This window comes from Cebidichthys violaceus, unplaced genomic scaffold (assembly GCF_023349555.1).
Source record: "Cebidichthys violaceus isolate CVI_PGR_0920_01 unplaced genomic scaffold, fCebVio1.0.p SCAF_12, whole genome shotgun sequence".
NCBI lineage: Eukaryota > Metazoa > Chordata > Actinopteri > Perciformes > Stichaeidae > Cebidichthys > Cebidichthys violaceus.
The window spans coordinates 3,607,034-3,626,064 of NW_027176285.1; the positions used below are offsets into that span (position 1 = coordinate 3,607,034).

The 19,031-nt window shown below is 37.2% G+C and overlaps 1 protein-coding gene across 2 annotated transcripts in view; it reads right to left on the reverse strand.

The window, feature by feature from the left end:
* Positions 1-18,201, reverse strand: part of hdhd2 (haloacid dehalogenase-like hydrolase domain containing 2) — a 25,503-nt gene extending 7,302 nt beyond the window's left edge. For both annotated transcript variants that reach the window (XM_068705932.1, XM_068705931.1), the window contains exons 1-8: positions 18,123-18,201; positions 16,587-16,696; positions 16,305-16,407; positions 16,056-16,161; positions 15,330-15,414; positions 14,813-14,978; positions 14,629-14,679; positions 14,137-14,200 (exon numbers count right to left, since the gene is read on the reverse strand). In XM_068705932.1, coding sequence (XP_068562033.1) covers positions 14,137-14,200; positions 14,629-14,679; positions 14,813-14,978; positions 15,330-15,414; positions 16,056-16,161; positions 16,305-16,407; positions 16,587-16,687 — 676 coding nt within the window. In that variant the 5' untranslated portion in view covers positions 16,688-16,696; positions 18,123-18,201. The remainder of the gene's footprint in view (positions 1-14,136; positions 14,201-14,628; positions 14,680-14,812; positions 14,979-15,329; positions 15,415-16,055; positions 16,162-16,304; positions 16,408-16,586; positions 16,697-18,122) is intronic.
* Positions 18,202-19,031: the final 830 nt, after the last annotated feature.

The window sequence follows — 19,031 nt, forward strand, 5'->3', positions numbered from 1 at the left end:
ACATATATACGATGACTTTTTATAGACATACTATGCCAGTGGTTCTCAATTGCTGTCCGTGGCTAAGTGGGTAGCACGGCTGTCTCTCAATCAGAGGGTCATCAGATCAATCCCCAGCTCCTGCTATGCTAGTCTCAACCCCAAAATACTATTATGATGACTTTTTTTAGACATGCTACACTATGACCGTTTTTCACTTTTTTCGACAGGCTATACTATGACTGCTTTCGACAGGCTATACTATGACTGTTTTCGACATAATATACTATGACTGTTTTTTGACTTTTTTCGACATGCTATACTATGACCGTTTTTCAATTTTTTCGACATGCTATACTATGACCGTTTTTCACTTTTTTCGACGGGCTACACTATGACTGCTTTCGACAGGCTATACTATGACTGTTTTTGACATAATATACTATGACTGTTTTTTGACTTTTTTCGACATGCTATACTATGACCGTTTTTCAATTTTTTCGACATGCTATACTATGACCGTTTTTCACTTTTTTCGACAGGCTATACTATGACTGCTTTCGACAGGCTATACTATGACTGTTTTTGACATAATATACTATGACTGTTTTTTGACTTTTTTCAACATGCTATACTATGACCGTTTTCAACATGATATATAATATGACTTTTTATAGACATACCATGTCAATGGTTCTCAATTGCTGTCCGTGGCTAAGTGGGGAGCACGGCTCCCTCTCAATCAGAGGGTCGTCGGTTCAGTCCCTGGCTCATGCTATGCTAGTCTCAACTCCAAAATACTATTATTATGACTTTTTTTAGACATACTGTACTATGACCGTTTTTCACTTTTTTCGACAGGCTATACTATGACTGCTTTCGACAGGCTACACTATGACTGTTTTCGACATAATATACTATGACTGTTTTTTGACTTTTTTCGACATGCTATACTATGACCGTTTTTCACTTTTTTCGACAGGCTATACTATGACTGCTTTCGACAGGCTATACTATGACTGTTTTCGACATAATATACGATGACTTTTTATAGACATACTATGCCAGTGGTTCTCAATTGCTGTCCGTGGCTAAGTGGGTAGCACGGCTGTCTCTCAATCAGAGGGTCATCAGATCAATCCCCAGCTCCTGCTATGCTAGTCTCAACCCCAAAATACTATTATGATGACTTTTTTTAGACATACTATACTATGACCGTTTTTCAATTTTTTTGACATGCTATACTATGACCGTTTTTCACTTTTTTCGACAGGCTATACTATGACTGCTTTCGACAGGCTATACTATGACTTTTTTTAGACATACTATACTATGACCGTTTTTCACTTTTTTCGACAGGCTACACTATGACTGCTTTCGACAGGCTATACTATGACTGTTTTCGACATATATACGATGACTTTTTATAGACATACTATGCCAGTGGTTCCCAATTGCTGTCCGTGGCTAAGTGGGTAGCACGGCTGTCTCTCAATCAGAGGGTCATCAGATCAATCCCCAGCTCCTGCTATACTAGTCTCAACCCCAAAATACTATTATTATGACTTTTTTTAGACATACTATACTATGACCGTTTTTCACTTTTTTCGACAGGCTATACTATGACTGCTTTCGACAGGCTATACTATGAATGTTTTCGACATAATATACTATGACAGTTTTTTGACTTTTTTCGACATGCTATACTATGACCGTTTTTCACTTTTTTCGACGGGCTATACTATGACTGCTTTCGACAGGCTATTCTATGACTGTTTTCGACATAATATACTATGACTGTTTTTTGACTTTTTTCGACATGCTATACTATGACCGTTTTTCAATTTTTTCGACATGCTATACTATGACCGTTTTTCACTTTTTTCGACAGGCTATACTATGACTGCTTTCGACAGGATATAATATGACTGTTTTCGACATAATATACGATGACTTTTTATAGACATACTATGCCAGTGGTTCTCAATTGCTGTCCGTGGCTAAGTGGGTAGCACGGCTGTCTCTCAATCAGAGGGTCATCAGATCAATCCCCAGCTCCTGCTGTTCTAGTCTGAACCCCAAAATACTATTATTATGACTTTTTTTAGACATACTATACCATGACCGTTTTTCACTTTTTTCGACAGGCTACACTATGACTGCTTTCGACAGGCTATACTATGACTGTTTTCAACATAATATACCATGACAGTTTTTTGACTTTTTTCGACATGCTATACTATGACGGTTTTTAAATTTTTTCGACATGCTATACTATAACCGTTTTTTCACTTTTTTCGACAGGCTATACTATGACTGCTTTCGACAGGCTATACTATGACTGTTTTTGACATAATATACAATGACTGTTTTTTGACTTTTTTCGACATGCTATACTATGACCGTTTTCAACATGCTATATAATATGACTTTTTATAGACATACTATGCCAATGGTTCTCAGTTGCTGTCCGTGGCTAAGTGGGGAGCACGGCTCCCTCTCAATCAGAGGGTCGTCGGTTCAGTCCCTGGCTCATGCTATGCTAGTCTCAACTCGAAAATACTATTATTATGACTTATTTTAGACATACTGTACTATGGCCGTTTTTCACTTTTTTCGACAGGCTATACTATGGCTGCTTTCGACAGGCTATACTATGACTGTTTTCGACATAATATACTATGACTGTTTTTTGACTTTTTTCGACATGCTATACTATGACCGTTTTTCAATTTTTTCGACATGCTATACTATGACCGCTTTCGACATAATATGCTATGACTGTTTTCGACATGCTATACTATGACTGTTTTTTGACTTTTTTCGACATGCTATACTATGACCGTTTTTCACTTTTTTCGACGGGCTATACTATGACTGCTTTCGACAGGCTATTCTATGACTGTTTTCGACATAATATACTATGACTGTTTTTTGACTTTTTTCGACATGGTGTACTATGACCGTTTTTCAATTTTTTCGACATGCTATACTATGACCGTTTTTCACTTTTTTCGACGGGCTATACTATGACTGCTTTCGACAGGCTATACTATGACTGTTTTTGACATAATATACTATGACTGTTTTTTGACTTTTTTCGACATGCTATACTATGACCGTTTTTCAAATTTTTCGACATGCTATACTATGACCGTTTTTCACTTTTTTCGACAGGCTATACTATGACTGCTTTCGACAGGCTATACTATGACTGTTTTCGACATAATATACGATGACTTTTTATAGACATACTATGCCAGTGGTTCTCAATTGCTGTCCGTGGCTAAGTGGGTAGCACGGCTGTCTCTCAATCAGAGGGTCATCAGATCAATCCCCAGCTCCTGCTATACTAGTCTCAACCCCAAAATACTATTATTATGACTTTTTTTAGACATACTATACTATGACCGTTTTTCACTTTTTTCGACGGGCTATACTATGACTGCTTTCGACAGGCTATACTATGAATGTTTTCGACATAATATACTATGACAGTTTTTTGACTTTTTTCGACATGCTATACTATGACCGTTTTTCACTTTTTTCGACGGGCTATACTATGACTGCTTTTGACAGGCTATTCTATGACTGTTTTCGACATAATATACTATGACTGTTTTTTGACTTTTTTCGACATGCTATACTATGACCGTTTTTCAAATTTTTCGACATGCTATACTATGACCGTTTTTCACTTTTTTCGACAGGCTATACTATGACTGCTTTCGACAGGCTATACTATGACTGTTTTTGACATAATATACTATGACTGTTTTTTGATTTTTTTCAACATGCTATACTATGACCGTTTTCAACATGATATATAATATGACTTTTTATCGACATACCATGTCAATGGTTCTCAATTGCTGTCCGTGGCTAAGTGGGGAGCACGGCTCCCTCTCAATCAGAGGGTCGTCGGTTCAGTCCCTGGCTCATGCTATGCTAGTCTCAACTCCAAAATACTATTATTATGACTTTTTTTAGACATACTGTACTATGACCGTTTTTCACTTTTTTCGACAGGCTATACTATGACTGCTTTCGACAGGCTATTCTATGACTGTTTTCGACATAATATACTATGACTGTTTTTTGACTTTTTTCGACATGGTATACTATGACCGTTTTTCAATTTTTTCGACATGCTATACTATGACCGTTTTTCACTTTTTTCGACGGGCTATACTATGACTGCTTTCGACAGGCTATACTATGACTGTTTTTGACATAATATACTATGACTGTTTTTTGACTTTTTTCGACATGCTATACTATGACCGTTTTTCAAATTTTTCGACATGCTATACTATGACCGTTTTTCACTTTTTTCGACAGGCTATACTATGACTGCTTTCGACAGGCTATACTATGACTGTTTTTGACATAACATACTATGACTGTTTTTTGACTTTTTTCAACATGCTATACTATGACCGTTTTCAACATGATATATAATATGACTTTTTATAGACATACCATGTCAATGGTTCTCAATTGCTGTCCGTGGCTAAGTGGGGAGCACGGCTCCCTCTCAATCAGAGGGTCGTCGGTTCAGTCCCTGGCTCATGCTATGCTAGTCTCAACTCCAAAATACTATTATTATGACTTTTTTTAGACATACTGTACTATGACCGTTTTTCACTTTTTTCGACAGGCTATACTATGACTGCTTTCGACAGGCTACACTATGACTGTTTTCGACATAATATACTATGACTGTTTTTTGACTTTTTTCGACATGCTATACTATGACCGTTTTTCAATTTTTTCGACATGCTATACTATGACCGTTTTTCACTTTTTTCGACAGGCTATACTATGACTGCTTTCGACAGGCTATACTATGACTGTTTTCGACATAATATACGATGACTTTTTATAGACATACTATGCCAGTGGTTCTCAATTGCTGTCCGTGGCTAAGTGGGTAGCACGGCTGTCTCTCAATCAGAGGGTCATCAGATCAATCCCCAGCTCCTGCTATACTAGTCTCAACCCCAAAATACTATTATTATGACTTTTTTTAGACATACTATACTATGACCGTTTTTCACTTTTTTCGACAGGCTATACTATGACTGCTTTCGACAGGCTATACTATGAATGTTTTCGACATAATATACTATGACAGTTTTTTGACTTTTTTCGACATGCTATACTATGACCGTTTTTCACTTTTTTCGACGGGCTATACTATGACTGCTTTCGACAGGCTATTCTATGACTGTTTTCGACATAATATACTATGACTGTTTTTTGACTTTTTTCGACATGGTATACTATGACCGTTTTTCAATTTTTTCGACATGCTATACTATGACCGTTTTTCACTTTTTTCGACGGGCTATACTATGACTGCTTTCGACAGGCTATACTATGACTGTTTTTGACATAATATACTATGACTGTTTTTTGACTTTTTTCGACATGCTATACTATGACCGTTTTTCAAATTTTTCGACATGCTATACTATGACCGTTTTTCACTTTTTTCGACAGGCTATACTATGACTGCTTTCGACAGGCTATACTATGACTGTTTTTGACATAATATACTATGACTGTTTTTTGACTTTTTTCAACATGCTATACTATGACCGTTTTCAACATGATATATAATATGACTTTTTATAGACATACCATGTCAATGGTTCTCAATTGCTGTCCGTGGCTAAGTGGGGAGCACGGCTCCCTCTCAATCAGAGGGTCGTCGGTTCAGTCCCTGGCTCATGCTATGCTAGTCTCAACTCCAAAATACTATTATTATGACTTTTTTTAGACATACTGTACTATGACCGTTTTTCACTTTTTTCGACAGGCTATACTATGACTGCTTTCGACAGGCTACACTATGACTGTTTTCGACATAATATACTATGACTGTTTTTTGACTTTTTTCGACATGCTATACTATGACCGTTTTTCAATTTTTTCGACATGCTATACTATGACCGTTTTTCACTTTTTTCGACAGGCTATACTATGACTGCTTTCGACAGGCTATACTATGACTGTTTTCGACATAATATACGATGACTTTTTATAGACATACTATGCCAGTGGTTCTCAATTGCTGTCCGTGGCTAAGTGGGTAGCACGGCTGTCTCTCAATCAGAGGGTCATCAGATCAATCCCCAGCTCCTGCTATACTAGTCTCAACCCCAAAATACTATTATTATGACTTTTTTTAGACATACTATACTATGACCGTTTTTCACTTTTTTCGACAGGCTATACTATGACTGCTTTCGACAGGCTATACTATGAATGTTTTCGACATAATATACTATGACAGTTTTTTGACTTTTTTCGACATGCTATACTATGACCGTTTTTCACTTTTTTCGACGGGCTATACTATGACTGCTTTCGACAGGCTATTCTATGACTGTTTTCGACATAATATACTATGACTGTTTTTTGACTTTTTTCGACATGGTATACTATGACCGTTTTTCAATTTTTTCGACATGCTATACTATGACCGTTTTTCACTTTTTTCGACGGGCTATACTATGACTGCTTTCGACAGGCTATACTATGACTGTTTTCGACATAATATACGATGACTTTTTATAGACATACTATGCCAGTGGTTCTCAATTGCTGTCCGTGGCTAAGTGGGTAGCACGGCTGTCTCTCAATCAGAGGATCATCAGATCAATCCCCAGCTCCTGCTATACTAGTCTCAACCCCAAAATACTATTATTATGACTTTTTTTAGACATACTATACTATGACCGTTTTTCACTTTTTTCGACAGGCTATACTATGACTGCTTTCGACAGGCTATACTATGAATGTTTTCGACATAATATACTATGACAGTTTTTTGACTTTTTTCGACATGCTATACTATGACCGTTTTTCACTTTTTTCGACGGGCTATACTATGACTGCTTTCGACAGGCTATTCTATGACTGTTTTCGACATAATATACTATGACTGTTTTTTGACTTTTTTCGACATGGTATACTATGACCGTTTTTCAAATTTTTCGACATGCTATACTATGACCGTTTTTCACTTTTTTCGACAGGCTATACTATGACTGCTTTCGACAGGCTATACTATGACTGTTTTTGACATAATATACTATGACTGTTTTTTGACTTTTTTCAACATGCTATACTATGACCGTTTTCAACATGATATATAATATGACTTTTTATAGACATACCATGTCAATGGTTCTCAATTGCTGTCCGTGGCTAAGTGGGGAGCACGGCTCCCTCTCAATCAGAGGGTCGTCGGTTCAGTCCCTGGCTCATGCTATGCTAGTCTCAACTCCAAAATACTATTATTATGACTTTTTTTAGACATACTGTACTATGACCGTTTTTCACTTTTTTCGACAGGCTATACTATGACTGCTTTCGACAGGCTATACTATGAATGTTTTCGACATAATATACTATGACAGTTTTTTGACTTTTTTCGACATGCTATACTATGACCGTTTTTCACTTTTTTCGACGGGCTATACTATGACTGCTTTCGACAGGCTATTCTATGACTGTTTTCGACATAATATACTATGACTGTTTTTTGACTTTTTTCGACATGGTATACTATGACCGTTTTTCAATTTTTTCGACATGCTATACTATGACCGTTTTTCACTTTTTTCGACGGGCTATACTATGACTGCTTTCGACAGGCTATACTATGACTGTTTTTGACATAATATACTATGACCGTTTTTCAAATTTTTCGACATGCTATACTATGACCGTTTTTCACTTTTTTCGACAGGCTATACTATGACCGTTTTTCACTTTTTTCGACAGGCTATACTATGACTGCTTTCGACAGGCTATACTATGACTGTTTTTGACATAATATACTATGACTGTTTTTTGACTTTTTTCAACATGCTATACTATGACCGTTTTCAACATGATATATAATATGACTTTTTATAGACATACCATGTCAATGGTTCTCAATTGCTGTCCGTGGCTAAGTGGGGAGCACGGCTCCCTCTCAATCAGAGGGTCGTCGGTTCAGTCCCTGGCTCATGCTATGCTAGTCTCAACTCCAAAATACTATTATTATGACTTTTTTTAGACATACTGTACTATGACCGTTTTTCAATTTTTTCGACATGCTATACTATGACCGTTTTTCACTTTTTTCGACAGGCTATACTATGACTGCTTTCGACAGGCTATACTATGACTGTTTTCGACATAATATACTATGACTGTTTTTTGACTTTTTTCGACATGCTATACTATGACCGTTTTTCAATTTTTTCGACACGCTATACTATAACCGTTTTTCACTTTTTTCGACAGGCTATACTATGACTGGTTTCGACATAATATACAATGACTTTTTATAGACATACTATGCCAGTGGTTCTCAATTGCTGTCCATGGCTAAGTGGGTAGCACGGCTGTCTCTCAATCAGAGGGTCATCAGATCAATCCCCAGCTCCTGCTATGCTAGTCTCAACCCCAAAATACTATTATTATGACTTTTTTTAGACATACTATACTATGACCGTTTTTCACTTTTTTCGACAGGCTATACTATGACTGCTTTCGACAGGCTATTCTATGACTGTTTTCGACATAATATACTATGACTGTTTTTTGACTTTTTTCGACATGCTATACTATGACCGTTTTTCAATTTTTTCGACGGGCTATACTATGACTGCTTTCGACAGGCTATACTATAACTGTTTTCGACATAATATACTATAACTGTTTTTTGACTTTTTTCGACATGCTATACTATGACCGTTTTCAACATGATATATAATATGACTTTTTATAGACATACTATGCCAGTGGTTCTCAATTGCTGTCCGTGGCTAAGTGGGGAGCACGGCTCCCTCTCAATCAGAGGGTTGTCGGTTCAGTCCCCGGCTCATGCTATTCCAGTCTCAACTCCAAAATACTATTATTATGACTTTTTTTAGACATACTGTACTATGACCGTTTTTCACTTTTTTCGACAGGCTATACTATGACTGCTTTCGACATAATATACTATAACTGTTTTTTGACTTTTTTCGACATGCTATACTATGACCGTTTTCAACATGATATATAATATGACTTTTTATAGACATACTATGCCAGTGGTTCTCAATTGCTGTCCGTGGCTAAGTGGGGAGCACGGCTCCCTCTCAATCAGAGGGTCGTCGGTTCAGTCCCCGGCTCATGCTATTCCAGTCTCAACTCCAAAATACTATTATTATGACTTTTTTTAGACATACTATACTATGACCGTTTTTCACTTTTTTCGACAGGCTATACTATGACTGCTTTCGACAGGCTATACTATGACTGTTTTCGACATAATATACTATGACCGTTTTTCAATTTTTTCGACATGCTATACTATGACCGTTTTTCAATTTTTTCGACAGGCTATACTATGACTGCTTTCGACAGGCTATACTATGACTGCTTTCGACAGGCTATACTATGACTGTTTTCGACATAATATACTATGACTGTTTTTTGACTTTTTTCAACATGCTATATCATGACCGTTTTTCACTTTTTTCGACAGGCTATACTACGACTGCTTTCGACAGGCTATACTATGACTGTTTTCGACATAATATACGATGACTTTTTATAGACATACTATGCCAGTGGTTCTCAATTGCTGTCCGTGGCTAAGTGGGTAGCACGGCTGTCTCTCAATCACAGGGTCATCAGATCAATCCCCAGCTCCTGCTATGCTAGTCTCAACCCCAAAATACTATTATTATGACTTTTTTTAGACATACTATACTATGACCGTTTTTCACTTTTTTCGACAGGCTATACTATGACTGCTTTCGACAGGCTATACTATGACTGTTTTCGACATAATATACTATGACCGTTTTTCACTTTTTTCGACAGGCTATACTATGACTGCTTTCGACAGGCTATACGATGACTGTTTTCGACATAATATACGATGACTGTTTTTTGACTTTTTTCGACATGCTATACTATGACCGTTTTTCACTTTTTTCGACAGGCTATACTATGACTGCTTTCGACAGGCTATACTATGACTGCTTTCGACATAATATACTATGACCGTTTTTCTATTTTTTCGACATGCTATACTATGACCGTTTTTCACTTTTTTCGACAGGCTATACTATGACTGCTTTCGACATAATATACTATGACTGTTTTTTGACTTTTTTCGACATGCTCCACTATGACCGTTTTTCAATATTTTCGACATGCTATACTATGACCGTTTTTCTTTTTTTTTGACAGGCTATACTATGACCATTTTTGGGGTTTTTTGACATAATATAGTATGACTGTTTTCGACATAATATACTATGACTGTTTCTAAATTTTTACGACATGCTATACTATGACCGTTTTTCACTTTTTTTGACTGTTTTCGACATAATATACTGTGGCGGCGGGGTGTGTGTGGGCTCAGCTGCACAGGGGACAGAGTGGGGGAGTGGTTCAGGGAACGGGGCCTAATTAAGTCTCTTCCCGGCCCCGTTCCCTGAACCACTCCCCCACTCTCCCCTCTGCAGCTGAGCCCACACACACCCCGCCGCCACATATACTATGACTGTTTTTTGACTTTTTTCGACATGCTATACTATGACCGTTTTTTTCACTTTTTTTGACAGGCTATACTATGACTGTTTTTGACATAATATACTATGACTGTTTTTTGACTTTTTTCGACATGCCGTTTTTACGACATGCTATACTATGACCGTTTTTACATTTTTTCGACAGGCTATACTATGACTGTTTTTGACATAATATACTATGACTGTTTTTTTACTTTTTTCGACAGGCTATACTAAGACTGTTATCGACAGGCTATATTCTGATTGTTTTCGACATAATATACTATGACCGTTTTTTGACTGTTTTTGACATGCTAAACTCGTTGCACTAGTAGTGCAACATGTCGAAAAAAGTCAGAGTATAGCATGTTGAAAAAAAGTCATAGTATAGCATTTCGAAAAAAGTCATAGTATATCAAGTCGAAAAAAGTCCTAACATCTTGTGGCATTGTGGATTAAGGAGCACTTTACCGGCAGGCCACAGGAGGATCCAGGACGCCGGTGGGACAAGAGAAGGCAGACTCTGTTCACAACAATGATGCTTGGTGCTCAAAGTTGATGGATAACGTTTCCCTGATGTTTCATTTTTGATGTTAAGATATCAGCTGGAAAATTGTTTTGTTTCTGTTGTTCGCATTCCTTGTGATGCCAATTCAATGAATGAACAGGAATATAAAACTCTTTTTGTCTTGTTGTTTGTCAAGTTTTTACTCTTGTAGCAAATGGACTACAACTGCATTTTGTCATAATGACAATAAATATCCTTGCCTCGTTGAATGTTTAAAAAAAGTCATTAAAAAGAGTCAGTAGCATGTTGAAAAAAGTCATAGTATAGCATGTTGAAATAAAGTCTGACAAAAGTCATAAAACAGCATGTCGAAAACAGTCAAAAGCAGTCATAGTATAGCCTCTCTAAAAAAATTGAAAAACGGTCATAGTATAGCCTGTCGAAAGCAGTCATAGTATAGCATGTCATAAAAAATGGAAAATAGTCATAGTATAGCATGTCGAAAAAAGTGAAAAACGGTCATAGTATAGCATGTAGAAAAAAGTCAAAAAACAGTCATAATATATTATGTCAAAAACAGTCATAGTATAGCCTGTTGAAAGCAGTCATAGTATAGCCTGTAGAAAAAATTGAAAAACGGTCATAGTATAGCATGTCGAAAAAAGTCATAGTATATTATGTCGAAAACAGTCATAGTATAGCCTGTCGAAAGCAGTCATAGTATAGCCTGTCAAAAAAAGTGAAAAACTGTCATAGTATAGTAGTTTTTAAAAAAGTCATAATAATAGTATTTTGGGGTTGAGAATAGCATAGCAGGAGCTGGAGATTGAACCAACGACCCTATGATTGAGAGGCAGCCGTGCTCCCCACTTAGCCACAGACAGCAATTGAGAATTGCTGGCATAAAGTCATATTATATATCATGTTGAAAACAGTCATAGTATAGCATGTCGAAAAAATGTACAAACGGTCATAGTATAGCATGTCGAAAAAAGTCAAAAAACAGTCATAGAATATTGTCGAAAACAGTCATAGTATAGCCTGTCGAAAACAGTCATAGTATAGCCTGTCGAAAAAAGTGAAAAACGGTCATAGTATAGTATGTCTAAAAAAGTCAAAAACGGTCATAGTATAGCATGTCGAAAAAAGTCAAAAAACAGTCATAATATATTGTGTCAAAAACAGTCATAGTATAGCCTGTCGAAAGCAGTCATAGTATAGCCTGTCGAAAAAAGTGAAAAACGGTCATAGTATAGCATGTCGAAAAAAGTCAAAAAACAGTCATAATATATTATGTCAAAAACAGTCATAGTATAGCCTGTCGAAAAAAGTGAAAAACGGTCATAGTATAGCCTGTCGAAAAAAGTCAAAAACGGTCATAGTATAGCCTGTCGAAAAAAGTCAAAAACGGTCATAGTATAGCATGTCGAAAAAATTGAAAAACGGTCATAGTATAGTATTTTTAAAAAAAGTCATAATAATAGTATTTTGGGGTTGAGACTAGCATTGCAGGAGCCAGGAATTGAACCAACAACCCTATGATTGAGAGGCAGCCGTGCTACCCACTTAGCCACGGACAGCAAGTGAGAATCACTGGCATAAAGTCATATTATATATCATGTTGAAAACAGTCATAGTATAGCATGTCGAAAAAAGTCAAAAAACAGTCATAGTATAGCATGTCGAAAAAAGTGAAAAAGCAGTCATAGTATAGCCTGTCAAAAAAGTGAAAAACAGTCATAGTATAACATGTCAAAAAAAGTAAAAAGACACTCACAGTATATTATGTCGAAAGCAGTCATAGTATAGCCTGTAGAAAAAAGTGAAAAACGGTCATAGTATAGCCTGTAGAAAAAAGTCAAAAAACAGTCATAGTTTATGTCGAAAACAGTCATAGTATAGCCTGTAGAAAAAAGTGAAAAACGGTCATAGTATAGCCTGTAGAAAAAAGTCAAAAAACAGTCATAGTTTATGTCGAAAACAGTCATAGTATAGCCTGTCGAAAGCAGTCATAGTATAGCATGTCGAAAAAAGTCAAAAAACAGTCATAGAATATTATGTCGAAAACAGTCATAGTATAGCCTGTCGAAAAAAGTGAAAAACGGTCATAGTATTGCATGTCGAAAAAAGTGAAAAAGCAGTCATAGTATAGCATATCGAAAAAAGTGAAAAAGCAGTCATAATATATTATGTCAAAAATAGTCATAGTATAGCCTGTCGAAAGCAGTCATAGTATAGCCTGTTGAAAAAAGTCAAAAACGGTCATAGTATACCATGTCGAAAAAAGTCAAAAAACAGTCATAGTATATTATGTCGAAAACAGTCATAGTATAGCATGTCGAAAAAAATGGAAAACGGTCATAGTATAGCATGTCAAAAAAAGTCATAGTATAGCATGTCAAAAAAAGTCAAAAAACAGTCATAGTATATTATGTCAAAAACAGTCATAGTATAGCCTGTCGAAAACAGTGAAAAACGGTCATAGTATAGCAAGTCGAAAAAAGTCCTAACATCTTGTGGCATCGTGGATTAAGGAGCACTTTACCGGCAGGCCGCAGGAGGATGCAGGACGCCGGTGGGACAAGAGAAGACTGGGACAGTCGAAAAAAGTCATAGTATAGCATGTCGAAAAAAGTCAGATTTTTCACACATTTTCGGATCACAAAAAGATTCACAAAATATTCATAGTACAGTATATGTCCAAAAAAAGTTATAAAAAGTCATATTATAGTTTGTCGGGAAAAGTAATAGTATATTATGTTGAAAAAAAAAAAGCCTAAAAACAGTCATAGTATATCGAAAAAAGTAAAAAGAAATCATAATATAGTCTGTTGAAAAACGTATTAGTGTGTCAAAAAAAAGCTATATAATAGTCATAGTATAGTATGTTGAAAAAAAGTAATGAAAAGTACAGTATGTCGATAAAGGTTTTTAAAAAAGTAATGAAATAGTATGCTGAAAATAGTCATAGTATAGTAAGTCCAACAAAGTCATAAAGAAGTCTGTATTTTATGGCAGAATAAGGGAAACTGATGGAGGGGGGAGAATAAACGAGAGGAGGACGTTTTTTCTTACCGGTTCTGACCAGAATTCCCAACATTCCAGCACTCTGAGCCCCGCCCACATCATCTCTGGCATCCTATGGTAAAAACAGCAAAAGGACAGCAACCACCGTGAACCCACTTTTATTAGTGTATGTTACTTCACTCATGTTCACAGGCTGCTGTGAAAATGGTTATATGTTGTTTACAACAGAAATACCTAATCAAGCTATATTTTATTTGGGGTGGAAGTTACAAAAGAAAGATGCTTTCTAAAGGCCCATTCATATTTTTATCAAATAGTAAAGAATTGAGGTATGTTTGAGAAATCATATGTTATTTCAAAATAAATTTCTATTGTAAGTGACAGGTCTCAGGTTTGATTCCCTACAGCTCACACTCTCCGTGCCCTTGTGTATAGAAATGAGCCACTCCAGCCTATACAAGTCTCTCCACTAAATGTTGAATATTCAAAATGAACTTCATTAATTTGCTGTTAATGAACCACAATTGACAATATACTTACATCGCCTATCATGACAGCTTCACTGGGGCTACATCCTAAATCAGACAGAGCCTGTTCAAAGGCAAGAACCAAAAGAAAATTAGAGTTTAATAACGTTTTCATAACCATTACATCAATTCAGAGAATACCAGAAAACACTATTTGTGAAAAATACAAACGTTTTTTATTTTCTTTCATTTCTAACCTGAGTGAAAAAAGCCTTTTCTGGCTTTCCCACCACAGTAGCTTTACAGTCTGCCGCGTACTCAAGCCCCGTCACAAAGGGCCCGGGGCCAAGGGCCAAACCATCCTTACGTTTGTAGTACCGAGCTTTATGGATGGCAATGAGAGGGGCCCCGTCCAGAATCATTCTGGGGAGAAACATACATGGTTAACGGACTTCAATGTGCTGATCAAAAACAATAACCGGGAAAAAGACGGGAAAGTAGCACAAAGTTTAGATGTCATTTTCAGTTACTGACTTTGGTACTATTGGAGGAGGTAAGTTCTACGGTCAAAAAGGAAGGTCAGTAAAATGTCATAGCTGATATAGATCCAATACTCTGAGGGAATAAAGCACAGTAAGAGAAAACTAAAATGGCAAATAAAAAATGAGATTTTTCATACCAGCGAGAAAAACTATGACAAAATCTGCCCTTAAGTAACCTGCCAGCAAACCTCTCAATAACTTGAAGCATGCGTTTGATGAACACGTTCACCACCTGAAAGCCTTGTTGAGTGTTTGGTAGTTGAAGTGATCTGGAGCGAGCCCGATGACCACAGCGTTTGGCTCTGAGGTTTCAATGCCTGGAAAGACACACATACAGTAGGATTAGTGAATCAGTATTAATCTTGACGGGATTATTTCATTTAGCGAGCGATTTCCTAAATTTGGCTTTTCTAGTGTTCGACACAATATAATCGTACTTTGGGCATTCTGCACTATTTCTGACAACGAAACCGATGTCAGTTAAAGTTAATGAAATTACATATAGATTGTTCAGTGATGCAAATAACAATAATAACTTCAGGAGGTGAAGATCAGCTACAACAGCAGGTTTGTGACTCTTAAAACAATCGGATGGGTTTAGGTCACATTAACAAACCCTCTTAAAAAAAGGTGGTCAAGATAAAAACCAAGGTGGGGGAAAAAAAGACAGATTGGAATGGAAATACAAGGTTTTCGGTTGACAGCAGCAATATGCAGAGCAATATAATAAAGTCGGATCTCTGTCTACTTTGTTTGACTTGCATACGTCACACCTGGAGTCTCGAGGCAAAATTTGCCTTCACAATAAATAAAGAGTGGTTTTTCATTCTGGTTGTTGAAACAAAGTTTCAAAAGAAATCAAAATGGAGAAAAAAAATCGAAAGAAAAACCTCCAACTGAAACATGTTTTCTCTCTCTCTCTCACACACACACACACACACACACACAGCATTCGTACCGGCGAAGTCTTCCAGTGCGCTGTCCTCCACCAGCAGCAGCGGCCTGTGTTGTTCCTGCTCTAACAAACTCCTCGCTGCGCTCAGTGAAGTGAAGATCTCCTTTTCCTGGAGTCAGGAACCAAAGCGTCACTCCAGAGCTCATGAACAGCAAAAGCATCACTTCAGGTGCCGATCTTTAATGAATCACCTCATGTGCATTTCAAACTTCAACGTCACAAAAAAATCAAATACGGCTTCGGCTGTTTCACCTGGAGGTCGAAGTTGAGACGATGTAGTCGTTCCAGTAAGTCCCTCTTGCTTTCCTTTGTTGTGTTGGTCACAAACTTCACAGCTACAGACGCCTGCCGTAACCTGACAGCACCCAAACACAAAAAGCAAAGACAAAAAGCACATTTCATACGAATCTATCGTAACAAACCATCCTTGAAGAGTGGTTTGCTTCAAAAGACTGGCAGCAACATTGTTCATTTCTATTTCATTGGTGCAGACCGTTGATCCTCCACTTCCCCGGTGCCGGAGCCGTTTCCTACCGTTTCAGGGCGTCCTGCGCTCCAGGCACCGCTGCGTCTTCTACATGTAGGGTTCCACTCAGGTCGATGAGCACCGCCTTCAGAGCCCGTCTGCCCGCCATGTTGGAGACCTTGCAGAGGAGGACACGGTGAACTGATTTGAAGTTTCAGAATATGTTTTTGTAGATTGTGGAGATGCAGCGTGATCCTGCTTTGGACCCTGATTTCTACTGGCAAACAAATGTACACTGGCGATCCATAACTTTTCCAGATTGTGCTACACTCTTTATAGAAATAAAGAGTCATATGACAAGATTCATTTGGTTAGTGTAGTTTTACTTTCACTTTGAACGAACATAAAACGGACAGAAACCTGCAGCCACCCATACACGGTTAGATAAGAGCTGCTTGGAGTGAAGCCTCCGATTAGGATTTTCTAAACTGCTAAATATGACCAAGGTCCACTGTGAATGGAGCTTTACTCCGTTTAAAAAAGCTTATTCTTTCTTAATAATGTATTATTTTTAGAGCTTATACATTAATCATAATTCACATAGGTAGAGGCAGACTTAATCAGATTACTGCGTTGTTCAAACCTATATTGGCCAAAATGAGAGGATTATTGACCAGTTTGTCCCCAGAACTGATGGCTTCCTGCCTCGACTACAGATTTTGGGATTGTGTTTTTACTGCTATTTTACTGTGTGATCCCCTATTATTTAGACATGCTTGGATTTCTGTCATGTAGTTATCAATGTGAGGGTACAATTAATGCTCTTATTACCCAACCAGAACAGCTTAAACACACACACACACACACACACACACACACACACACACACACACACACACACACACAGCGTGTATACATGGGTCTATTATTTGTATTTAGCTCAACTAAAAACAGGAAACCGTGCTGTGAGGAATGTGCCAGGCTGAGAATGAGCTTATTTTTCTGTGTGTGTGTGTGTGTGTGTGTGTGTGTGTGTGTGTGTGTGTGTGTGTGTGTGTGTGTGTGTGTGTGTGTGTGTGTGTGGCAGGAACGTAAAGGGGAATTGTGGCTGTAACTTAACAAGCTTCACAATTCTCCACCACTTTAGCCTGAATGAACACCGAAGTGTGAATACACGTTGTTCAAATACACATTACTTCATTTTCAGTTGGAGATCACAAAGAAAATAAAGATATTAAATATATCAGCTGTATTTATGACCATGTGCTTTTTTTTCCCTTCAACCACAAGTCAACGTCTGCTGTGAAAGAGCTATGCAGAACTTAAGCCAGCTGTTTCATCGCCTACATGTGTCTTAAACATGCTATAGATAAAACAGCTGCAGGACAAACAGTCTTCATTGTCAACATCGCTGTTAAACCTGCATGTATGGTTAAAAAAGCTAAAGTTGCATTAATTTTGCCGGTAACGTTCACTTGTTTCAGTTCCGCACACTGAGCGACTTCGTTGCTGATACAAAATGTTGCAGTTTTGGTTGCACAAAAGACACAACAGCTGAATACAGTTCACGATATTTAAGAAAGTCGGCAAACTACACAGCTAACCTTTAGCAACTGCGGCTCCTACTTCCTGTTGACGTTTTCTTCTTCGCTGGTGTGAAAGTGTGTTGCTGTCATACGTCACTATGACGCAGTGCTGCTCCGCAGCTCAAACGCCACAAAAGCTTCTACTCTCTTTCAATTCCTGTATCTTTTCAGTTTTTTATGTTTTGTTTTTCCTTTTATTCATTTATTTTTCAATAACACTCTCTCTTTTTTTTACATCACTTTCTATTATTATTATTTTCCCCAATTTCTATGTTATAATCAGATAAGAAGGTAATCCTTAACCACTTAATCACTCATTATAATAATAAAAAAACATATGTGCCCCATCCCGCTAACAACCAACAGATGTATCGTATTAGTGGGCCTTTTAGGGCATTCAGAGAGATTTAATATGGGGGGAGGTATTATCGAAACGATAAAAAAAACCCTCTTTCTGCACGATGCCAGACAGAACTGATCAAATCCTCTTTGCATACCTCCAGTGAATAACACTGTTTCTCGATGTTGTTTTTTTAGTTTTCAGTTTTGGTTTACACAAAAATATTGTGCCGCTCCTCAACTGTGTAAACATAACACTGGAAAACTAATCTCACACTATGAATGTCTTTGTTCAGACAAAATATCTCACTTAATAAGTAACATCTTTTATATCCCTCATCAAAATATTTGTTTTTATGGAACGTTTTGTTTCTGATGTTTCTGTTACTAAGCTCTTTTACTGCTCAGTTCCTCTCTTTTGGTGCTTTCATCGGTCTTTGGTATTTTGGGGTCTGTGACTGTGTTGGTTACAAACCTAAAACAGGCAGTTTACTGTTGGGAACAATACGTTTTCAACATGCCTCTATTGTCTCCCGTCCACAATTGTGTGTTAGTATATAACATTAAAATTCATTAAACATTTTGATT